Source organism: Myzus persicae, unplaced genomic scaffold (genome assembly GCF_001856785.1).
Source record: "Myzus persicae strain clone G006 unplaced genomic scaffold, MPER_G0061.0, whole genome shotgun sequence".
Lineage (NCBI taxonomy): Eukaryota > Metazoa > Arthropoda > Insecta > Hemiptera > Aphididae > Myzus > Myzus persicae.
The window spans coordinates 95,331-123,328 of record NW_019101502.1 but is presented as its reverse complement, the minus strand read 5'-3'; the positions used below and the strand labels follow the sequence as shown (position 1 = coordinate 123,328).

The 27,998-nt window shown below is 29.6% G+C and overlaps 1 protein-coding gene across 3 annotated transcripts in view; it reads right to left on the bottom strand.

The window, feature by feature from the left end:
- LOC111029335 (scavenger receptor class B member 1-like) overlaps positions 1-27,998 on the bottom strand; it is a 100,569-nt gene that overhangs the window by 42,889 nt on the left and 29,682 nt on the right. Inside the window, exon 1 of one of the 3 annotated variants that reach the window (XM_022308298.1) lies at positions 9,437-9,550. The exons of 1 other annotated variant lie outside the window; for it this stretch is intronic. In XM_022308298.1, coding sequence (XP_022163990.1) covers positions 9,437-9,509 — 73 coding nt within the window. In that variant the 5' untranslated portion in view covers positions 9,510-9,550. Of the gene's footprint in view, positions 1-8,492; positions 9,327-9,436; positions 9,551-27,998 lie in introns of those variants that run through there. One more of the 3 variants, XM_022308301.1, reaches the window with a different exon arrangement.

The window sequence follows — 27,998 nt, the reverse complement described above, 5'->3', positions numbered from 1 at the left end:
AAAGCGGCGGGAAAGAGATAAAAATCAAGGAAAAACGGAAATTTTTACTCAAAATTAATTTTCGAAAAAATCGATTGCCTTTTGGTGTTATACTAAAAAAATAACTGTATATCCATGTTATTTTTACAAAAAGTTTAAAAATGGGTTTTCGTATTGCAACTTCAATAAAAAAATACCATAGAGATACATGAAATTTACACTGAATGTTTATAATAAAAATTTCAATATACCATAAAATTCACAAAACATTGTTAATTACGTCGAGCTATTTATAGGCATATGCATTTTTCTAACCTAACCACATTCTCAAACTATCGAGGTTTTTTGCACTATTTAAGGAGTGTGCTTTGTGGAGATTTTAAACCTCTGTTTTTTAAACGAGAACCATGATTTTTCACTTGATATTGTTCATTGGAAAATTAATTTTGATGTACCTATTTAAAAATTCGAACTAATACTTTGTAGCTAATAAAATGTTTATTTAGAATTTTTGGATAAAATAGATAAGTCCTTAAAAATAGTTATATAAAAATATAAAATAGATGTAATATTAGATATATAGTGTATATTAATAAATATTGATAGATAAAAATTAATCACAACAATTTTAAATTACCAAACCCTCATAAATTCCAAACCCATTATCAAGAACCTCATATACTTAATAAGCGCACAAAGTTAAATAACTCTGAACTTTGATTTTGATACCTTTACAGGAAAATTATCCACCAAATAATTTGTAGTAAAACTAGGAGTTTGTACCTCTATGGGTTACTTCAGAAGTAGAACAAAAATCTTAATAATTTGAAAATATGGTCAATCGAAAAATATAATAGAACATTCAGAATTCATATTTTGAATAACTGCATAATTGAAGAAAAAAAGGGGTGATACATCCTGTATAAATATACGGCCCCGTATTTGTCATAAGGTTTTTATTGCTCAGAAAATTTTCAAAAAACCCTTTTCAAGAAACAAATAATTTGCTCACTATTATAGCTTAAAATCAAAAAACCAAAGAACTTTTTTTTAAAAACGATAAGCTAAACTATTTATCAAAACTTTTTTAGTAATTTAGTAACAATATATTGTTTATTATTCATAGGTGCTAAAAAAATGATAAAAATGCTCTTCACTATAGTCGCGTTTTTAAATTTTTATTATAATATTTTCATTAAATATATGCCTTCGTTTAGTTCACTTGTCTATAATATAGCTATGCATACAATTTTCAAAAGAATTATATTATTACCTATACAAATAAAAATAAAAAATATTGTTCTCATTTGAAAAAAATGAAGTTTGTATTCCTACAGAACCAGACATTAAGAGCTTAAAGTGCATACAAAATTCTAGTATTTTCAAAATATATGGTCTGCAAAATAAATATAATAAACAATTTCAACAATTATAATTTTAATTAATTAGAGCTATTAAGATACAGAGAGGTATTACCCACTCTGTAGGTTAAGGTAGTAGCTGTATAGTGGCACATTGCAAACGAAAGTCATGTTTGCGCTTAACACATTTAAGAAATGGTTTTTTATGATGCAAACTGCTTATTTCTATAATATTATATTAGTTTGTTGACATCGTTTCTAAAATTCTTATTTATTGTGTAAAATCTGTGTTTATATCATATAGTTTTATTGTCACCGCCCGCAGGCAGTGGTGACTTTGAGGAGGAGTAGAGATGGTGACGATTACCCTCCCCCACGGGACTTGGTAAATTTCTTCGAATATTAAAATATGAAAAAATAATAATTTATGATACTTCGAACTGTAAATATTATACAAGTTTTGAAATAAAACAATTATAGAACCCAAGTACGTTTGGACACTTTCTTTTTGCATATTTTTTTAATGCCATGGTAAGTTTAATAAATTAGCTACACCTTGAAGTTTTGTCAAAAATTTTGCTGCCTGCAGGTATTCTGTATTTAAAATAATTATGCACTTTGTGCAATATCTACGTATTAAACCATTGGAAGGCAATTCAATTTGTAGGCCTAAAATTAATACTGCAACAAACAAGTGGGATGAATTTGTCAGGAAAACTTTAATACATAAAAAAAAAAATTGTAGGACTCAAAATTATTGTCTTATGTTTAGAGTACTGGTACAAAACTATATTTAGATAGGTATTGTATCATATTTTGTAGTTGCGTACAAATATAATATTTTATACTACGCGGTGTGTGTGTTTTGTGTACATATTGCAACGAATGCATTTTCCAGTGGAAATAGTAAGAATCACCCTCACAGTATCTGTCGGTCGGGTTTTCTCGAGATAATTAACGACCGGAGGTGAAACATCCAATAGCGGTTTTGATAAACGATCGTGTTCAGAAAATCTAACAAGGCGTGAATGGAGTTGAATCAATACTTAGGTCGTATATTTTTTGTTGTTGCCAGTTAACGGTGTGCTATACTTATGTTTACTATTATTATTGATATGTATTCGCATGACTTTCAAACCGAACCACAACTACACCGACCAGGTATTAGTTACTACACAGGTTACTACTATAATACAGAGTGGTCGCAACGTTGTCGTCGTCAACAACTTTGTTCTAGGTTATGGTTTTTGAAAATCTCAATAGATAGCCACAGTTCGTTTTCACACTACTTATAAGTAATCCATAATATTATCATTTATTAAAATAAACTTGAAATACAATATTTATGTTTTAGACATTTTTTCCGTTAAATTTCAGCACAAATTGTACCTAAATATTATACTTCATTACACTATAAAATCGATATTATAATAATAGGTTAATATTACAATGTACAATATTTTTTAAATCTAAAAGCCAAAGAAGTATTACACTTAAATACAGGTCATAAAATAGGTATTGGAGTAATGAATAATATTTCTTTGGAGTAGCTTACATTAACTCTGAAAACAGTGATTATAATTAATTACATTCGATAAAACGAATATGTTCAAAAACGGGTTTGCACGGGTAGAGATTGGTCAAGATGTTTTGTCTCAAAACGAAAAATCATAGGTTGACACAGATATTTTTAACACGACTGATTCGTTTTTGGAAATTAATGAAATTATACCAATTATACCTATCTACCTACAATAACAATTCGTATGGTGCCCCGTGAGTGCATTTTTTTTCACAGCTTAAAAGTGTTTTCTTCAATTTTATTTCAACAAAGTAGGTATAAGATATGTATAGGTACATTGTACACTGTGAAACGTAAAACTCGTTTTCGTCCATAATGTCATAACATATGTACTGTAGTTGTTGGTATACGCGCTCTATGCAAATGAATAGTTTACGTTTTCGCTTTTCAAAAACGCTTTTTACCTACCCAAGTACGCCTAAGACACAAAACCCGAATACGATTTCGATACGATCACAATAAACAACGCAGTCCGAATGTTATAATAATGTGTGAAGTAATGAACGGTGCAGCAGTTGCAGCGGTATTGTTTTGACTGCGGTCCAATCGGATTCAACCAAGTATGGACAGGCGCCACATTTTCTTGGGCAACACGCTCGACCAGACGGGTTCGGCAATAGTAGCACCGACTGAGCCCATGCGAGAGTACGTGAAAGAAATCCGTTAGACGCGTAAACGAGCGTTCAGCAGACAACTTATATAACACACAACACGCGCGCATATACAGGGTGATTCTACCGACCATTCTGTCGGCTGTTTTTTTTTTATTTTTTTTTTATCGAAATTCTAGTTTATCGAACTCTATATATCATCAACTAAACTTAACTTGGACTTGTTTTTTACGACATTTGCAGCACTGAAGTATAATACGAAAGATATTACGCTCTACGGGTAAACATAAATATTCCGAAAAATATTTTAATGCATGTGTTTACTTTAACGATAAGACTGTAGTGGCGATAGCTTGCTCGATCGATCACTCTGTATAAATACACATTTCAATAAAGATTGGAAAGTCACCCATTAGGGTCACCCTATATAAATAGGGTGATTCTTTCAACAGTAAACGCACTCATTAATAGTAGAGATAAATATCAAGGTTTTTGGAAAATATTCATTTACACAATTTAAAGTCATTATAAAACAACATGTTTGTATAGAAAAAAATAATATTTACTAATTTTGATCTTTATTATTTTTAAAGTATTTACATTTTAGAATGACAACATACATAATATAATTAACAGCACTTGGTTAGAACCGAATCTGGAATCAGACAATTTTTTCGAGAATTTATGTTTACAACACCCAAATTTCAAATAAGTAGGAGTAGATAATAAGTTATAATGTATAAGTATTCCCCGCAAAATGTAGGTCCAATTATTCAATATACCATCTATCTTAACTGTAAATATAGATATACTTATAATTTGTTATGCATTAAATAATCGATCAAAATTCTCAACAAATATAAAGTATGAAATTTAAAATGCATGTTAAAATTGTCCATTAAAATAAGTAAAAGTTAAAAAATATTTATGATAAAAACGAATAAATTGTATAATGTTTTTTTCAGAAATTTTGTTTTGTACAGCGATATAAAAATATTTGCAAAAACTTTAATACTTTTCGAGTTCATAAGTGTTTACCTCGGTGTTCACTGTTAAACGAAACACCCAATATGTTGTAGTTTTTGGGTTGGAAAATCAATGTTTATTAAATCAGGTTTTACGGAAACTATAAGTCGACCAATCACCCCTCTCCACACTTCGATGGATTAAACTTCAAAATCAAAAATTAGTGGTTTCAACTTTTAAGTGAAGACTTATAAAAATATACAATTGTAAAGCTTTATTTTATACAAGTAGTCGTTGTGGTAGGGTTTAGGGTTGTCTGTATCAATATTACGTACAATGAATACTACGCCTATTGTGTTTATTACAATATTATATATATTAGAATAATAATTATCATACCTATTTAGTTAAGTGGTCCCTTATTAAACCTTGTAATATAGAGCTTTTTATAATATTATTTTTACTGTATTTTCACTAATATTGCACTCATATTTTATCAGATCAAAACCGATTTGAACTTTGAAGGCATTATTATTGGTTCAATGTCCACAACAAAATTGATTTTTTTTTTAATAGAATGTTATTCTTTTGAAATTATTCTTACAAAATAATGTTAAAGGTAAAAAATGACGACCAAATACTTTTACTAAGTCAACTTAACTCATACTCACAATAAAAAAATTAGCAAATCACAAAAAGTATACAATTTCCATGATTATTGTCTATCGTCAATGTGAGTGAAGCCCCACGATTGAAAAACACGCAGTATACACTGTTCTTATAAATCGTTCACATATGAATAGTTGTGAGATGAGTTAAGATATTATATTCATATCTTTCACTCGTAGATTCATGAATAAAAAATAAGTATGAGTGTATATTACATATGTAGGACATTTTAAAATAATTAATAATATAAAATAACTAAAAAATAACTAATAAAATATTAATATCACAGATTTGGGATTATTATATACAATAATTCCAAAAGTATAACATCAGATTTACAATTAGGCACTCGAACAGATCATTCATTTTTCAATACAACTTTCTAAGTTGCTTTTAAAAGCGTACTTACAGAACCGATCAAATTAAACAAAGAATTTTCATTCTCAGTAACATAATATATCCTTAAGAAAATATTAACAATTTTTTGGTCGAACAGTCACTATTCGGACGCAGTATATATTGATACACACTCATATTCCTACTTCAAATATATTACGTTACAGGTATGTTAATCGCTAAACAAATAAAGCCAAATCATCTCAGTGGTCTACCATACTTCTGTCTATCAATAGTTTTCAATATAATATAATATAATATGTACTTTCATTACATTACATTATCTCATTCCGAAACTTATCCGTTCACAAGATGTTCGGCCATAATTTTGTCAACATTCTTAACGAGCATCGTAAATTATTATCATTACATTAGTTGGATTTAATCCAAGAAAACGAAGATTCTCGTTTAGTTATATTATAAACGTTTGGAATATTACTACTATTACCTATGCGGACGTGTTTTGTGCTTCGTGTAGGTATATAAGGAAAAAACTCACTTTTATTTAAACCCAATAAAACTGACCCTAGATGACCCACGCATCGCAGTCAGTGACCACACATCATTTGCTCCGAGCGTCTAAATCTCCAGAATCAAAATTCTCAATATTGAGTTAAGTTCTTTGCCTATTTATAATATACTGCCTTCTGCAGTAGGAACAATATTTTTAACCTTTGGGCGTATGATCAATGTAAATATTACAATTTTATTTTATTTATAGTTCACATTAAAATAATGAATGGAAACAAAATATTTTAATTTACGGAATATAGTCTTTTAATCAGTCTGAAATTAATATTTGAAACAAAACCCGGGAATCGCCTATCTATTAAGTTTCGAGTGGACTTTGTCATTGGGTAATTCACTGTTAAATCTATTTCTAAAGATTTGTTTTTATAACAATATTAAATTTATAAAATAATCTTATTATAAATAATTATAATGTAATATCAAATATAATCGTCAAGAAATTTATAAAATATAAATCAACACGGACACATATACCGTGTAATGGAATAAATCGATTAAAGTTAGTCCACAATTTTTATATTTTGAAAATGTCATTGGTTATATAGAATGATATGGAGAAAAGTTTCTAGTCTTTACTGTTAATATTTTTTGAATTACAATAAAACAACTATAATCGTTACTCATATTGCTTATTTATCCGATTTCTTCAAAATTTGGACTTAAATGCCTGTGAAAAAATAATTGAGACTTCGCATTTTCAAAATTTTTAATTACTACAAGGAAAACTTATGAGGGATGTTATAATCTACTTTCAGGTTTTTTGACGTAGAAATCAAAACGTTATCATAAACATAGATCGATAAAAAAATCAAACAAAGTCGTATATATCTATGAATAGCACAAAAAGAGTCATGATATTTTGAAAATCATATTGAGTAAACATAAGTTTTTTGGAATTTGTCATTATAATATCTACAATTATTTATTTTTTAATTACCTACAACGAAAATAGGCACTAAAATTAATTTTGCCGAAAACTGGGGTTAATATTTCATGATTTTTTTAGTTTTTCTCGTTTTTTTGAAAAGGGTAAGTAATATGCATTTTTTTTACTTTAACCACCTATAACATCAACCGTGTCCAATTTTTTTTACCAGAAACCACACTCAAACATAAATATTTGCTTCTAAACAAGACAACATACACAAAAATAAAACCATATAATTGTAGAATTTACACATTTATCGCTCTGTTCATACATATTTTAAAATAGAAAGTGTTATCCTTAAATAAATAGTACCTATAGTAGTTATCATTTATTTCATTGGTATTATTATTATTATTATTATTGATCACCACTATTTTTTAAAACAAATATTATTGTTATTTATTTATTTGTTATCTTTTTGTAGTGTTTTATATTATTTTAACGACCGCACAGCTGTGTATTTAAAATAAAATACACTATTCATAGTATTCAAGTCCATTATAACGTCTAAATTAACAAGTTAATGTATGTACAAATGTCTACTTCCATAAGAGTGATTAGAAAAATAATTGAATGTTAAATTTACATCATAAGTAAATGTATTTCATTTTATAATATTATAATATTTTTACCACAATTTCAATGCAATTTTATTTTAAACGTACCTATTACGTTATCATCAGATTGGTTGTACGTTCGTACGTTTTTTTTATAGTTCACATATGCAATTTGAAAACAAGTAAATCAAATGAAAAATGTACATAACATACTAAGTATATAATAATATGAAAAAATGAGGACGATTTTTGAACAGAAATTGAGCAACGAAAACTTGCGAAACGAATTTACACATCAATTGCTCATCGATTGACACACATTCTCACACACACTTTTGAATACTAACTCATTTGTGGTTTGAATTTTTCTGTTTCTTTTTTTCCAAATAATACTAATCAAACAGCTATTGATCGAATTTCATAAAATTAAATTTCCGTAGCAAATCTTACACTATTGTTGTAGGCTGATACAAAGGATATCCCTTCGGAATTCTGCACCAAGTATATGTAAATAAATATGAAACACAGAAGAAAGTACCTACATAGAAGATAGAACACGACGTTATACATGGAAAATAATTGTTTTTTTCCCGCCAAAACATGTCGCACTCGGAGTGTATCGTTTTCACGAATCAAGAATTTTTTTTAATAACACATATTATAATATTATATAGGTACCCAGGTAGTAAACTTGTCTCGTGCGCCCAACCCACTCGGCGGTTACAACTACAACTGACCGCATAAACGATGATAGTAATAACTATTATATAGTCCCTCGAGTAGCGGTCTCGTAATAATAATCTTATAATATTATACGTCCTAATAATAGAGGTAGGTACCTGCAGTAAGTTGAAAAATGTACATAGTATACCTATATTATATTATATTGTGCACCTATCGTCGGCTACTTACCAAATATAATTTGTTGCATTTCATTTGCGCGCGCAAACGTCAGACGGCGCGAATCCGATTTTCAGACGGACAGCGGTCGGCGCTGACGATTTTTCAACAGGTCGGTGTACCCGACACTGGTGTCGTACGAGTTTTTACCGAGTAAGACAACGCGATCGCCGGGACTTCTGGTCGGCGATTGGTATGTGTTATGCGGTTACACGACCGCCGTCGGCGACGACGGATTGACCGGCTGCCTATTACGCGAGCGAGCACAGTCGTTATAATATGATAATATTATTATACCGCGGCACCGGTAGTCGGTATCCGGTAATTATGTCGCGTATTACGACGGGCGATTTAGTAATCTAATATTGGTGTTGAAAGCGAACAGATCGACGGATTGAAGCTGCGAGAAAATCGATGAAAAAATTCGATCGAGGAGAAATAATAGGTTGCAGGCGACGAAACGAAAGCGAAAAACAACGACTATTACAACTGTCGCAATGCCATAGGTTTGTGACGATATTTACGATAATATTCGAAATATTATATTATAATTTATTATTACTTTAGACACCTGTGGATATCGGTGTTATGATATAGCGATACGGTTATCGCGGACGGACACGTGCCGCGGAGAATCGTCGAATGGATGGCGTACGCGGGTTTCTTGCTGCTGTAAAGTGTAAGTCGCAGTAGGTAATGTGCTGGCGACGTGAAATTCGGACGCGGCGGCGACGATACAGCTAATAATATTATAGCGATAATGTAGATCGGAGCGAACGGCGAATGTCGGAGGAGTTTTCATTGAACCTTTAGCCGACCGACTGAATCCGGTGTTGACGACGAAATTTCGAACTGCGGTCACACGTCGCGGTGGCAATGCATGCCAATGCATTTTGACCTTCGTCAAATGGCCGGGAGAGAGGGACCGCTGCAGATATTATTAGGTAGGTACTTACCTATAAAGTAGGTACAATATTGGCTCTTTTGATTCCACCACGCAGGTACGCCGAGCACACCGGTGCACACCATATTATTATTATGTTGTCATTGTATTATTATAATTATTTATAAACAAAATAATGTTGTTTTTCACGTGCCGAATCGATGATATAATAATACTATTATGGGGATCGGTCGTCGTCGTCGATGGTCCGATCGTCAAACGCCCGCGACTGCGGAACGCGCGCGCACGTGTACCTACCTGTATACAGCTGGGGAATAATAATAGTATATATTTTTCAGTGGGGCGGATTAAAAAAAAAAAAAAAATAATAATATACAATAATAATAATATTGTCCGCGTCTGCTATCGCGCGTATTATTACCTACATGTGTGTTTGTTTAATATTATTGCGCTGGACGCAGTGGCAGATAAGAATAATAATGAAATGACAATTTATTTCGTTTTGCCGTACAACAGGTATTTTTAGTATCCGATACAACAGGAGTATAATGACAATAATGCTACGGGGATAGGCCCACCGACGTCAGTGGTCGGGCCGAAACGCGTGCCACTGTTTTATAATAATATACCTATATACCTACTGACATACTTGTTGAAAACACGCGTATACTGTTAAAATGTTTTCTAGATAAGTGTTCGAAAAATTTTAATTACTCGTCAGAACCGAATTGTTGTCAAGGTGAGATTCTTTTATTTGTTTTTGTTTATACGCATTTTTTAAAAATTATTTAGTGGATACAGTCGACAGATAAATCCTCATTATATTATAATATTATATAGATTACACCATACAATGGTCGGTATTTTTTTATTATATTTTATGTTTTTAAATTAGACACCGACTATTCAATTACTAAGCATTCAAAATACTTGACAACTGACAAGACACACACGTGCCTACTAACAATTTGGCATAATTTCTTATCACATTACCATAATATGTGCACATACGTTACAGGAATCGATAGATAGAGTTTTCAACTTTTTCGGAGCTGCTCAGCTTGATCTGGAGTGTGTGATATAATGTTATAATTTATAATATATGAGCGAACGGTAGGCGTACCGTTCGTTAAGTGAGAAACGTATATTAATATATTATTACATATGCGCATGGATTGTATTAACTATTTACGAATATACGAAAATATATATATTCCACTAGACCGATGGACCAATGTCGTGGGTGTGTGTTATGCAAAACATTCGAGTCGTGGTTAGTCTTATGTCAACGCAAAGTTATCACTCAGACTTATAACTTATAAACTATAGTATACTATAGTTAACTATGATTGTGTAACTTCAAACATTAAAAAAAAAATGTACACTTAACTCGGTTAAAAAAGTTGATTTGGTAGTGCCTGATTTATTGATATTTGAATTTCTGCCCGATTCAATCACATATCATAATAGTGATTGTGTAATTTTAACATTTTTTGAATAACAACTAACCATTTTATAAAATATAAAATAATTTTATATTTTAAGACTATATGCAGCCTGATTACACAATAAATATATGGTAGTTATAGCAGTGACTATCAACATGGTTTAAAGCTATAGATATATTATATTTCAAATCAAACAGGAAGAATCAAGCAATTACAACAATAGTTAAGTTATTATTAAGTTGATTTAAAAAAAAACTAACTACTTATAGTTATGATATTATTATTGTGTAGGTTTAGGAACGTGCCATATTAACGTATAATCCGTAAACATATAATAATAATAGTAATATAATATTGCAACTTGCGTAATAACATAATATATAATAAAAAATATCGGTACGGTTGATTTTTTATCGAAAAATGAAATGCAAATCCCGACGACTAGCCACGTTACAAAACGCGTCAGCAGGTATCGCAATTAATAATAATAATCACGTACCTACGTGAAATAGCCAATAGGTATATAACATATATATGTACATATATATATATAGGTTATAGGTATAACCACGCGTGGTTATATAGGTATTAGGTACATCTGCGCCTCGGCTCCGATGACGACTGACGATTTACGGCCATACATAAGCTGCAATATTATATATTATGTCATGATTTACTCATAATGTTATCGATACAATATTAAAAAAAAACTGATCAACGAAGACGTCGTGGGACCTCCGTGCATTGATTACAGCGATGACTGATGACCGGTCGTCGTCGACATAAACATACACGCGATACACATAATATTATTACATTAGTGCATGGTTTTAACTTTTTGACGTTTCGCAAAATCAAACAATTTAAATTTGAAACTAAATTGCGTACTTTTATCACACTTACTGACTCATTCACTTATTCTGTGATATAAGCGATGTTATAATATAAATAACTGCAGTTGCAGTATTTAAATGTTTGTGCAACTTAATTAATGCAAACATTTAAACTAATAGTAAAAATATATCGTGTACTGTGTAGTCTAGGTTTTAAGATTTAGTAGAGTATTTCGTTTTGATTTCGAAAAATCAAATAATTTAAATTTAAATTTGAAACTAAGTTGCGTACTTCTATTAGTTCTATCACATAGTCGAGTCAACACTATATTATATTCTGTGATATAACTGATATAAGAGGTATTATAAATTACTGCAGTATTTACATATTTATGCAACTTAATTAATACAAACATTTAAACTAATAGTAAAAATGTATCGTGTACTGTGTAGTCTAGGTCTTAAGGTTTCGTAAAATATTTCGTTTTAATGAATAATCAAATAATTTAAATTTAAATACTAACTTTTGCGTATTTTTATCATATAATATACTTACTCAAGTTGACATTGCCACATTCTGTGATATTACGTATACAAGTAACTGCACTATTTACATGATTATGTAACTTGATCAGCGCAAACATTTTAATAAATAGTCAAAATAGATTGTGCAGACTTATCATCTAGTCGTGTTCATATACCTACTAATCAAACTACATAATAGTCTGTATAAGTTTATCTCATTGTTTTTTATCATAATATTACAAAATAGATGAAACATTAAATTATGATCCATCAACTATGGCGATTTTATGGAGTTAGTTGAATTAATTATTATTTTTTCATTAGAATGAGTTTATAGAATACAATGAGCAAATTTGAGAAAATACATACAAATATAGGTGTAGTGAAATAATGGTTTGTAGGAAGACTCTCGACTGAGTAACCTTGACATGGAACTTGAAATAATATACCCTGGAATATTTATTACTACACAGCAAAATCACATTCTTATATTGTATGATTTCGAGTTTTATGACGTATTTCTAATTTCTAAAAATAATTCATTCTGTAATTAGAAAATACATCAAACTAACTGATGAACAAAGATATTTATATTTCCTTAGGCATATAGGCATAGCTAATATTCGGAATCGTATTAGGAAAAAACCAAATTTTTAAGAAAAATATATTATTTTATTGTAATTCGAAGTATTTATTTTACTGTGTTTACTATCTAAACACAAAAAATAAAATATTTTCTTTAAACTTATTATGTCATTACTATTTTAAGATTAACTGGTCACTACATTGTATTCAAGCCGCGTGTCTAATCATTTATTAATATGTATGTCGTATGTGTTTACTATTTACACAAATATATTATATTATGTAGTTAATATAGGCATGCACCTACTTAATTTACTAAATGTAATAATTCTAAAAAACCTGAGTAAAGATTTTTGAATATGCTTATTAGATCACGGTAATACATTATGATGTAGATATATTTATTAAAAACACATGATAAAGGATGAGAGATAAGTAAATGCATTAATTTCATGCTCTCGAAAAAATGCAAGATTAATGTTTCACTCAATACTCATAACCCACCAAATTATGATATCTATGTATTATTTCGAACGATTTATTAAATGGTTGAATAGTGAACTTAAAAATGTATATAAAAATTAGCATAAATGAATGCTAATTGAAATTATTTATTTAATATAATGTAAAACAATCAATATTTTTAATACCTTTATCTTATCATATTAACTCAAATATTATATGCTTGAAATAAAAAATAAGCATTGAATACAACACAAATACTTAAAACTTACACTGTAAGCAGGATCTGGAGGTGCTAAAACTAATTTTCATTCATCCAATTTAGCAATAAATAGTCTAAACTTGACAAAGTCGTTGTTGGGGATTCAGAATAATAATATTATAATACTCATTTTCCAAAAGACTTCATTAACTTAAGTCTTAAATACTTAAATTTGTTTTACATTGAAAACACATACTTTCTGTACACTTATATGGTTATACTATAATATAATGGATATAAACCATGTGTAATGAAATAATCAATAAACCAGTTACCTATAAATAATTTTGATTAAAATCATTCAACATTTCTGACATTTTCTAATTTAAGTAAAGCTGATCGTATCGTAATATTTGAGTACAACAGGTAGGTGGATCGTAAATGAAATGTTTTAATACATTTTAAAAATAACGTACCTACGTATCTCTAGTAAGACTATATATTATAAGAAATTCTATAATATTCATTAATATCAAAAAAAATATATATATATTATTTACAAAATATTTTCATTCTCTGATAAGACCTGCTGCACTGTGTTGGAGTTCTTGCCGTCAAACATATTTTGACGATTAGTAGACAAATTATTTAAAAATTACCAGTGACACGTAATTCTTTTTAAATATTTATAGCGGTCTTATTGTTTTATTGTATGATTAAAAAATAAATATTTTAAACAACTACTTTTATAAAAACCATATAGCATGCACATTATTGCCAAAGTCTTTCGGAATAACAGAGAAGTTAATTTTATCCCAAAAATAAACCTGATGACTCGCACTGAAATCACATTATTTTGTCACTATTTATTAATTTATGTTAAACCTGAAAAGTAATAATTACAAACAAGTAAATATTTTTTAATTTTTTTTTTAACCACACATGTAAATTATTGTAGGTGTATTAAGCTATCTATACTATACTTTAGTAGAAACGTTAAGTGACCTTAAGTATAGTTTAGTATTATATAGACCTTTTTTAGCATAATGTCCTCCAGTACCAATAAACGTTGAACTGGACGCTTTATATGTGTTCAGTTTTTAGAAATGAATGCAATTATTTTTACATAAAAATACAAAACTATGCATTATCATATTTATGCAAAAGATTAGATACCTATTTAGAGTATTGGCGTATTTCGGTACCTACCACCATAGATTTTTTCCAACCACTTAGGTAAACATTTACTTTAATATAATATAATTCTATATTTGTATAACGCGGAAAACTGGTTTGTACTATAATATCATGATCATAAAGTATTACATCAAAATATGGTACTAAACACAAGACAGCTTGCAAATTGACTAAAAACATCCAACAGTGATTTCCATAAAATATATTATACCTATACATAAAATGTCAAATTTAAAATTGTAGATACCTATTTTTGCAAACCCTTGTGGACATGTAGCCTTTCATGTTCCATGCAATAAACAACAATGACGAATAGGTATGATAAATTTAGTAACACATTATGTTTATTCTAAAAGCCACCTACCTACACAGGAAAACACAAATAAACACAAAATCATTTTCATACTGACGCCTGACATTCGAATCGAAAAAATGTGTTATAATTTATATTATATATTATTATTGTTGACATTTAATGTACCTTTATTTTTTTTTTTTCAATAAAACAGATTAGCAATAATGTAAGTGAGTACGATTGTCTAAAATTTTGAAAAAAAAAATCCACCGGTGATTAACATAATGTAGTTAGTTGTAAAGGTCAGAGTGGGAGGCTTTTAACTGCGTCATAAACAAAAGAAACATTATAATTAATAAGATATACATATATTATTAACAGGCCAAAGTTTATTTACAAATGCGATGGTAATAATTATGTGACCTTTCTCCGATCACGCTATAGGTAAATATATTATAAATTTAACGATTGTTATCTTTGTGATGTTTAAATATGCAATAACCATATATTATAATAAAATAATGACTGTTTGGTTGGAGTTTTTTTTTTACATTTCGGTTCTAAGAACTAACTCATCGTCCACTACTATACGGGTGATCCACCCATCTCTTATCGTCGACAAATATGCACTTGGATAAACGCATTTTTTCCCTCATTTTAATCAAAGTATCGATAATAAATTCCGCCTTCTGACACGTATCATTCGCCTAAGTCGATGCCTGTTAACAAGTCATTTCAAAATATCGTCTGCACAGAATATTAAGATACTATTTGTATAGTGAATAGTATACATTTAGTTTAGTCCAAATACACGTACATCGACAGCCAAACTCTCAAATTAGGTATGTAAAATATAAAAATCTTTTTACATATTATTATTTTCATAACGTCGATGTATATATTTTATTATAATATTGACCAATTAGATAGGTACTTATAATATTTTATCTTATTTCAGATTATATGTTACACTTCTTTTACATTTTTTAAATATTACAACAGTTATAATATTATTATACTTATCACGTATTAGCTTACATAGTTCAATTTTAAATTATATTAGACAATTATTAACTATATAATACCTTTATAAGCCAACTTAACTCCTTTAACTTACACCATGCTGTGACCACAATCAAGACACGTAATTTCTACACATGCATAAAAATTTGATAAGTCTATAACTTTTGGAACATATTATACAAATAAACGTAATATTGGTTCCCGATATTCGTCTAAATTGGTTCCCGGTTTGTGATACTTAACCATTTCAATCTTTCAGTATTTTTCCCTCCTGGAATTATTCGTAGTGTAACTGACATACTTAAAATAAAGAAAATAAATGATATTTAAGTGTATGAATTACAAAAAAATAGATTATAGAGTGTTGTATTTATGAAAATGAAATTGATTGTTTTAAGAGTTTACCTCGGTATTATGAGTTTAATTAAAACCTATTTTTCAATAGTGTATTGTTAATACCAATTAAATGTTATTCATATTCATATTTTTTCTAGAGTATGAGAAAAACCAAATTATGACTCCTAAAATATTTTTACCGTCCAAAAATGTACCCCTAATTACTCGGAGTATTTTTTGAAAGTAGCGCCTCGAAAAGTTAGACTAGACAATATAGGAAAAATCTGATTGTCGACTTTTCGATTAAAAAAAAGTTATTATTTTAATTAAATAATAATGCGATTTTTTTAATATACGATATAATCGTATAACCAATTACAACGTAGCAATGCAAATTATTCTAATTTATTTGATAAACTCGATTTATATGTTTGCGTGTGTTTATAATTTATATATTGTATAATATCGAGGTGTATTTCGTTGTAGCGTTTACGCTTATTGGGGGTGTACATTATTAACGTAGAAATGATTGGTGGCAAGCCGACCGAACTAGGTCAAAAGTTTTGAAGCTCACACCGAGTGGGAACGCGTATTACTCTCGTATGATATAATTGATAACATGCAACGATATTATTATGATATAAGACATACAAGTTAAAATTAAGTCGATATAAGACCGTCACGAGGTGTTATCATGTACCTCAATAATTATAGATGATCCCGGGTATAAGAAAATTGAAAGTTTTTCAAACATACTGCTTATAATGTATGAGAGTGGAAATGCTGCAGGACTAATATGAGTCAACTCCGATTTCGACTTTTTGTTATTAGTACAGTTGACCTTATCAACAATACATTTTAGTCATTTTACGCATTATCCGAAATTACATAATAATATTATGTTTATATTATGAGATATATGGATACTCTGCAGTGAACGAGTCCATCAATCCCATAGTTATAAAACAAAAATGACACATTCAACTCTTACTCGGAGTTACTAAAATCGTGTTTTTCAACTTATGACTATAATCCAACCGCCGAGTGATACTTCCGATTTACGGAGGGTTGATCGAGGACCTGCAGTGCGAGTAAGACAAAGTTACTCAAAATGCTTTTTAAACTGTGAACACCCGACAGAAAAGTACACACCACTTTATCTGAATATTTCATGTTGGTCTCAACTCACATTCATCCCTTTTGTTGGCTTTGAATATGCGTATCACAGCAGCACGTCCCCGAGGCTGTTTGACGGATCTTTAAAATGCGTTGAGCACAAGCTCTGTAATGTGTTTTCTTTCGGACGCATATGCGTTGCATTTGATAAGTTTTCAGTGTCACTAAAGCACCCGCCACTTTGAATTACAGCGTGTTTATGAATAAAGTTAATAAACTCGAATTTATGAAGTATTTGTAGAAGTTTTGAAAAGTTATCTTCAAATGTCTAAAACATGTTTTAACTCATAAATTAACAACAATCAAATCATAATGATCATCCTTCATTTTACGAATCACGGCTATTCATATTGTACATGTGTTCATTAAAATAAATTGTTACACTCTTACAGACACACATTTTTATTTAAACTTAACAGTATGTCTACTGCCTAGTAAGGATTGCGGCTTATGAAAGCCAACAGTTAAAAAAAGGATAAATCGTTCAAAATAAATTATGAATATTAAAAGCTTCATGTTATATGCTGTGGAAAAAATCATTGGTGTCCCACCATGAGTTACGAGTTAGGACGTATTACCGGTTTAGGCATTTAAAAAAAAAGTCCACGTTAGTCCCAAGTGTTATTTTCACTCGACCACTCTGAAATAAAAACGAGGGTGTAAGGATGAAGGTAAAACTTGAAAGGGAGCTTCTGAGGTCATCGTAGAGTGCCCTTTTTGTAGGACGCAATTAACTGTTTACTATGCCAGCTTTTGTGACGCAGAATCCACTACACAAAGTATAAGCCTCAAAACAATCAATTTAAAGTGGAGCTACGATTACGACATGGCTTATTCTTATCAGACCACTAATACATGTGACTATTGACTCTATGAATAATAATTTATTTTCAAAATCGTACCTACTACGTGCTTGTAATAATTTTAATTCATAGTTAATTATAACTTTTACAATAATAAATTAACTATATTTAAATAATGAAGCAAATACAATATGCATGCGGAAAAACAGTGGTAAATACTGGTTATGATGGTTTTATATTACAGTTTAATCACAAGGTGCAATATCATACTATATAGTGTTCATAGAATAACAGAAAAAGATAGGTCACAGATTCAATGTTACTGCTTCGAAAAAAGTGTTCCGCCACAGGCTCCGCTAACTTTAAACTTAGTCACTGTGTTTTTATGTGATTTGTACATATTAAGTTTGTTTTGATGTAATTCAGCAGCCCGGGGAAACCGTTTCAGTAACTTTCAAACTTTGAGATTAGTTTCGAAATTTTTTTTAATAAAACCATTACATTACCCACCAAATTCTCCGGTATAATAAACAACGAAAATTTCATCAAATTTACGAGACCAACAACTTTATTGATACTATATAGTCGTGATGGTAATGAAAACTCCAAGGTACAAGGTATTCGTAGATTCATGCAAATATATTATTATTCACGAGGTTACTATATTGCATTTACATGATTATAATACTATACAAAATGTATATATAAAATGTTTAATTTTACTTCTTTTAAGGTACTTATTGTTTTGTCATCCGCATTATATATCGTGAGTTTTGCGTTTTAATGTTTATCATCGAAGTTAAATATCATAAGTAGCATAACATATTCTATTATGGTTGATTTTACAATGATGTTTTTTTTTTTTAGATGCTCGGGAACGGGAAAAATGCCTCTAACTTTGGGTGGTAGTTTTAGGTAACAAATCGGGTCTAGTACCTATTGGTGCTTTTATTATTTTATCAAAATAATTAATAAATGTTCAGTATTTTTTTTGAAAATAATTAAGAAAAAAATGTTTATTGCACCAACCTATTAGCATCGTTATACCCATCGTCGATACTTTTCTGCTTAAAATAACTATAATGATACAAGCGATTTGATATTTTGGAAAAATAAGTTTGACCTACAGTATTACTCATATTAATATAAATAAATAATAAGATACCTTAGAAATAGAGGCTAACATTATACCTTCGCAGAATCGTTTTTCGTATCTAATGATTTATCGTTCAATTAAAATTCAACAAATCGGATACAGTACTGAACAACAATGCTCAGTAATTGAAAGAAAATGTCTGATTCATGTGGATTGTCTTTTAATAATCCTAAATTGAATAATAATGACCACCATAATACATCTATGTATAGATAGCATTTTAGTGATCGAAGACTCTCCATAATATCTATTTTGAATTATTCTAGATTAAATAAATTTACTTAATAAATTGTTTCTAAACGTTCTCAGGGGAGGGGGTGGTCTGGATCAGATGACTTTCTCTAGTTGTGCCACTAGATCATATATAGTACCGATTTCATGTTGGCAATAGAGATTACAGCCAACGGAGGTGGACTCCCTGGTGGCCTGAAATATATTTTCAACTTGAAGTTGTTTTCGTAGTCACAATATTCCCGGTGTTCGTGGTTTATACGTTTTTTCAATTATTTTTTTATATTAACTGTACGTTTCCATTATTACCATTTCAATATTCAAGGAAACTACTAGACAATTATAAAAGTCACTACTTTAGAATAGAATCGCAGTAAATTAAAATGTATAAAAATACGTTGTAAAGAATTTTTCGAGCATTTTCTAAGATTTTCTTAAAATTAAAAAAAATCTAATATCGGATGGTAAAAATTGCGTGCTGTTTTTTAAATTAATATATTATACAGATTGACGGGATGAACAATTTACTACATTTTGATTTAAATAATGGCAATAAAATACAGCAGTGTAAGTCAATAAGTGGATCAATTGATTTTAACATATTTCCGATCAATTTTATGACTTCCTGATGAGTATTTTTTTATGACTTTGTTTGGACCCATGTACAATTAATATAATGCCATAATCAAACAGAGTGTCATCGCCACATGTAACTATAAACGTATTGAACAGAGGTGACTGTTCGTTTTACATTGTCTCCCAATCGATTAATATATATGTTATTTTTTATATGTACAAATGTGTTACTGTGTTTCCATGTAATTGTTTTTAAAATTGCCTGTTTGGAAATTGAATTATAATAAATAAATAAATGTAATGTATAATAGAACATTGACACTTTAGGTGACACGTTGCTGAAAAAAAAAATATAGAACTACAATTAAACAGAAGTCCAAATCGTTTTCTATAAAAAATAAATAATTTAAATTGCCTTGTCGCTCCCCGTATTTTAAAACAATTGTATAAACTGCTCGTAGTGCATAATATATTATTACACTGCATTTATAATTGTTATCAATAGTCTGTTACTTGACCCATTATAGGCGTAGGCAGGAATTTAAAAGGTGGGGAGGTATGCGTTCAATATTTTTAAGATAAATCGCAGGATTCTGCATGCCCCCGCACTAATATTATAATATTCATCCCCCATGCCCCCCCCCCCCGGTGAATACTTCTATGATCTGTCCTGTACACGGGGTGTTTACTCGACCACCAGACCGCAAAATGAGTGTTGATAATATAATATACTCAACGTGAAAAATATCAATACACACACACACACACACACACACACACACACACACACACACACACACACTTGTGCTTGAAGTTCAAGGGCCCAGACACCAGACACCCGAATTAACCACTTTGTCGAGCCACTCGACTGTACTTATGTCAAAACTTGTACCGCATCGAAGAGAGCCGCTGTGCCCACGTGACACGTACCATATACGAGATGATTATTTTATTGCACATGTCCCTTAACTAGTATATAGGTTTGATAAGGGTTGAATTAGACTATTAGAGCCAACGCCAGCTATACCACTTATAGCTAAACCACTTACCTGTTAATTATTCTATTAATCACTTAATATATAACTGTGGATCAAAAACCATTAATTTAGTCGTATTGTGATCATCCTTCTTCGAACGTCGTCCATGGACGATAATTATTAATTTTCCATTGCCTTTAGTTACAATGTAATTCCAATAAATTATGTGATCACAGGATGTCAGAATGTATTTGCTGTCATTGTCTACTCATACGATGGTCAAATAAATAAAAATGTTAGTGTAAGTATCACCATAGAGTGTTCTACTATAAAAGAATCACACTATAAATTGTGTTACGGATAACATCGAATTTCCGGCTAGGTAACTTAGATCCTAGGGATATGGTTATGTTTACAAATGTACTAAATAGTTGCTCAAGTGGTATTTTTCAGAAGCAAATAAATATTTTTCAGGTAAAATAAAATATTTGTAGTTTGTTTTCTCAAAACGTTTGTGTTTGTATTTATTACATTTTGTCTACTTAAAATATTAAAAAGAATTATTACAGTAAATTTCGTTTTCCGTCAATGATTGTTACATTATCTTTGGGTTACCGGTGATATTAGTAAATTCCGTAAAAAATGCAATCAGCAGTCTTAGTTACAACTGAGACATACGTCAAAATGTTTATAGTAGATAGTTACATAAAAATCCCAGTCACGGAACCAATTTAAATTTCTGTCCCATAAAATATCAGATGTCAGATTTGGGTATGGTACCAATTTGGATGTAGCCATTTTTTGCCTTCATGACGATTGTCAATTTCAAATCTCCCACCGGCGTGAAGTTTTTTAATTGAAATTGATAGTATATTTTGAAATTTGCTAGTGAGTAATATATTGTATTTGTGTACACGAATAATTGTACAACAATAATGTTGAATTATATTATATCAACGCTCATCGAATGTATGTACATGTAATGTCTAATGGACAACGATAGAAGCTATAAAAAATAAGTGAGTAACAAATGTAAAGTAGCTTAAACTGTGTTTAAATTATATACTGATGTCAAAATGTGTTATATATTAATAATTATAACAATAATCGAATAACCGGGCTGTCAGCCGGAAAACGTCATAATATCATACTTGATAAATACATTTAAGAGAAATACAAACAAATAATTATAAGTCTTATATCATTGTAATCGAATTGTTACCAAAAATAAATACAATATAATACATAAAGCTAATGGCCCTTGTCACTAAAGCCAAAAATCAATAATAGGAAAAAAAATTGAATAACTAATTTTTTGATAAGTAACTTATACAGAATAATATTACACATATAGCTATACCTAGGTATTGTATTACTTATTTTTTATTTTTTGCTCAAACAAATATTTTTGGCCTTTAAATAAACAAAATTGTTATCATATTCAATATTACATTATCATTGTTACAATATTATACATACTTAGACGAAACAAAATAAACGTGATTAACCCCGTCACAGATTACAATTAATATTGTTTACAGAACACACACACACACACACACACAAACATAGACACATTATGGTTATATGACATAATATGTATCATTAATAAATAATATACTAAGTCCACAATGATCAAGTCTACATGTGACAATAACATAATCATTAGGACATACCAAATTTGCAGAATAAAATGCTATTTTCTGTGAACTACACATTCTCTATTTTTCAGGAAATCCAAAAAATGAATTTTTTTTATGGCATTAACCTTTGTTTTGATAGATTCTTTATAGTGAAGACATAATTATTGTTTTATTTTCCATTGTTTAATAAAATGTTGATCTTTAGGGATTCTTTATTTTAGAATTTCTAGGATACCTTTTTTGTTAGGTTATTTTGTATTTTATTTTATATTAATTTTCTTTAAATTGTGTAAGCATTAAATGTTGTACTTTTATTTTGTTCCCGAAGTTGGATTGTACTTTTCACCATTGTAAACAAAAATATTTTAATTTCCTCTAAAATAAGTTGTAAGCGAGTAAGCGACACATTTTAGTACATACTTCAAACAATTTACGTCGTCCACTGCACACATGATTTTATTAGATACCCGCAGGAGGTTTAAAGCTTAATTTTTCGCTTATAATTTAATTCAATCCTTTCCCTGTTATTTAATGGCTTTTACTGCACAATATATATATATTTGTAGAATTTATATTATATAAATAACTTGATATGAAATAATGCAAACCTTAGAATAAAAATAAACAAACAAAAATAATATAATTATCTCTTAATAAGTAATTACAGTATTAAGGTTGTGCCTACTTTGTAATGATGACAACAAAACTAAAATATGTTTGTGTATTAATATTTAAAAAAAAAACAACAAAAATACACTCCATCTCATAAAAAGACCGATACACAATGGGCAATTACTCAATCGGTGCTTACAATACACATCAAGTGAGCTGTGTTCGCCAGTTGTACGAGTGACGAGTGTAGAGAATATTTTCTGTGCTAATTTCAATCATATTTTTGTTATTTTATTATTTCCTGCCTCATATTATGTTAGAATGTGTGACTATTAGGAAATTATTTACATTTATTACGTTTTCAATTGCCAATGTGAATTATTGATGTTTAAAAGTGTATGTTCTGGTCTTCTGGATACACAACAAGTAGATACCTATATAATTAAATTAATTTATCCTGTTATTTTCATCGAGTAAATAAATCCACCTTTTTCGCGCATTTTAAAATGAATCGCTTATCATTTATTCATAGTAATTGGAAAATAAAAAAAATAATAACAAATAATGAACATATTACTGCTATAATCACTTCTTTTAGGTATATTGACTGAATAATCTATAATATAAAATCGCCGAGTGAAAATAATTATGTTTCTGCGGGATCAGAATGTCCTTTTCTCAAAATAATTATATCGTGTAAACTTGGGATTAAATATTATACAACTTAAGTTATTAGTACATAATATCATTATTTGTCGTTAATTTGGCTGAAGCCAGATGGTATTATTAATAATATAATATGCATATACCTCCTATTAAGTGTTTTTGAGATGTACCATTCTGTTAATTGTTAGTACCGCTAAGTTCAATTATACTACAACTTAGTTACCATATTAGTTCGCCGGTATTGAGTGTGGGGGGGGGGTGTATGGGATTAAACTATAATGGAAGCGTTAATGCCTACAAGCATTAACTGTATGTAATCAATGTTTTGGATAGATCCAAACACATATTTTTTACTTTTAAAAATATTATAAAAATTGCCAGTTTCAACTACTAACACCCAAGAGTATGTTTATAATATGCTAAAAAGATAAATAACTTATAACTTATCAAATACCTACATCCAGAAGATATTATAGACATTATGTGAAAAAAAATTAAAAATAACGAGAAATATGTACCTACTTAATATTATGATTTATTTAAATTGTTTACTTATTAGTTTTTACTTTTTAGCATAAAAAATCATTTGTGATTCACCCATTGTAATTTATAATTATAATAATAGGTAAGAATATTGTGATAAAGAAAACTGGATGAACCTAAGGGTGAATGGGATTGCGTATCTACTGTTCTTCCCCACTTGAATATTATTTTATACAATTATACCTCGCCTTAAGACAAATTCATAATATTACACAGTTGAAATTTGTCTATATATGTATGGTCATGAGTGCGTATATCTAGGTAGTAGGTACACACAATTATACCACTAACTTTAGAGTATAATATAATGATCCCTATGAACTATTGGTAAAGTGATAAATAAAATAAAAAATATTGAAAAAGCTTGGGTATAGGTACGCAATATATTTCAATATTTGTGTTGGCTCTCTTGGGTCGTATATAATTTATATTTGTCATTATAAGTTATGAGTTTTTTGTTATAATTATTATCATCTTTGAAGAGTTATAATTATTAAAACAAAAATGTATTTATTGATTATTTATTTTTTATTTTATTTAAAACCAGCATGAGCTCAAACTTCTTATTAAATTGATAACAATTTAATATTTTTTTTGACCTACCTGAGTATCGACTATATAAATAAAATACAGTATTATATACCATTTTATACCATACCTTATCTTATATCCATCTAATGGTACCTAAATAAATAAATGTATATATTATATATATTGTGTGTGATGTACTCTTGCAGGGAAAGCGTTTATGTTTACTCCCCAGGCTATTAATATTCAACATCGAAGATTATTTTTCAAAATTGGATCCAATCGTACATTGATGTTACCTCGATAAATAACAAATAAACACAAAATCAGCAAATACGCGTAGCTTTATTATGAGTTATGACGCATAAACCGTTCAATTATTTATGATTTAGCTAGACATTTAATATGTCTCTCCGCCTTGTACGCTCGAGTGTAGTGCACCTCATATACGCACGCGCCAGAAACAATAATTTTCGTCAACATGGTATTATTAGGTATACCATTAAATTACCACTTAAGTATACTGTCCATAGCAAGCGATTCAATGACTGTATTTTATGGACTAAACCGACAAAAAATGTAATCAGTAATAGTGATTTTAAAAAAAAAATGTTAAACAACAATGGTTATTAGCTCATAACATCAAACAATAATAGGTTACAGCGGTTTGTAGACCATAATACAAAGTGTATTATTAGATTGTACAATTTAGTTAGTTCTAAGTATTTTTCCATCTTTTTGGTGTTGTTTGCATCTGGATTTAGTGTTGAATAGACATTTTGAGGATAAGAAAAATACCATTCTAGTAGAACAATATTGATATTATTAGAACATACCACATTGAAACTAGTCACTGCAGGTATTATATTATTTTATAACATAACATGTGCTTAAAACTATATCTAGAGAACAACTGATAAAAATTAAATTGTTGACAGCTTATTATTTGACCCGTCAAATAGTGTACAATTTTGAAAGAATGATATAATGACAGTTATATTGTGAGAGGATATTCTGTATCTACTTCTCTAGCTCGATTCTCAAAAAAATATGAATAATAGTATCACACTTACTTATTATGGTTTTATTGCTATTACTTGTAGTTAGTAAAATATTCAATATTTGCGCATAAATAAAAAAGTGTACTAATTGTCCATTCAATACGTTTTAGGTTTTAAATATAAAAATCTCAATATTTTAACGTGATATAACATAATGTTATAATATGTAATCACCAGCTACTGCCATTCTATGCTTAAGTCACTATTATCTAATGGGACTAATCATACGAATTTCAATAATATTAGTAATTATATAATTTCCTATAAACACAGTATAGGTACGCGTCAGATTGATACAATGTGGGTAGGAAGTACGCATGTACGAATTCACTCGACATCGATAATTATTATAATAGCTATTTGCAATATTGTATAATCGCCTAAACTATATTATTATCAACTACGGAGAGTTAACTTTTTAATTACAATGTACTAATATGATATTATTATATCCTAGAGATGGTAACATTTATTGTAGGTCAATGTTTTTTTAAATCTTCTCGATACGTAGGATCACTACTACGTATTGAATGGTATCATGTATGAACGCTTGTGGCTTGTACGAATTCACTCGACATAAATTATAATAACTATTTGCAACGCTGTAAACAACACTGCTTAAAACGTATTATCGACTATGGCGGTGAGTGAACTTTTTAAATACAATAGACTGATATTATAATATTATATCCCATTGAGCCTGTACAATTTATTGTAGGCCAACATTTTTCGCCAAAATCTCCTCGATCGTCGGATTAATAACTTACTACGTAGTTAATATTTAATAGTAATATGCATGGACGCACGAGGCGTGTACGAATATACGAATTATTACTCGACATCAATTATAATTACGATTCGCGATGTTGTGTAGACGCCTAAAATGTATCAGCGATGCCGAGTAACTTTGCAATCGACAAAATAATTATAACATTATCATATCCTAGAGCTGCAGGGTAACATCATGATTTATTGTTTGCCAATATTTCAAGACCGTCTCGATCTTCCGACGCCCCGGTACCCACCAAACTGACACGTTTACGGTGTATTAATTATTATGTTATTTTAATATTTTTCAAACGTCGGCAAAAACGTGTTCGGCCGAGATTCGATAGCCGCAGTTGTTATCCTATAGGCAATCGATAAAATAATAAATAATTATTCATCCGTATACCATAATATCATAGGTAGGTACCTACAATAATAATTATAATTATATAGACGTCTTGTATTATACTCTTCTCTGGGACCCGCTGCAGCCGCCGCCCTACTTATCTCAGCGCCAATGTTTAATATTTCGCGCCATTGCGGGCGATGCGCCAAAGTCAATATCGTATTATTGCGAATGCGCGGGGCGTATATACTACCTGCTACAACACTCGCGTGTTATTATTATTTTCTCTTTCGTTTCCGACAGACAAAAAAAAAAAATATATTACATAAAACGAATGCGACTTATACCGGTGTTCTGCACTCGACGTGCCTCCATTAGATTTGCAATATTGTCTGGAAATGACTATTATTATTTTTCAGTTCGGTTTTTTTCAATTTTTTTTTTCCCCCATTTTTTTATATCCACATAGACCATACGCATTTAAACTCAGACGGAAACAATGATTGTTGTACATAATTTAATTTATTATATGACATTCAAATACATTTTGCGTAAGGACGTCGCACAAGGATAAACACGCGAGACTTGTCTTTAGCCTCCAAAAAAAAAAAAAAAAAAAAAA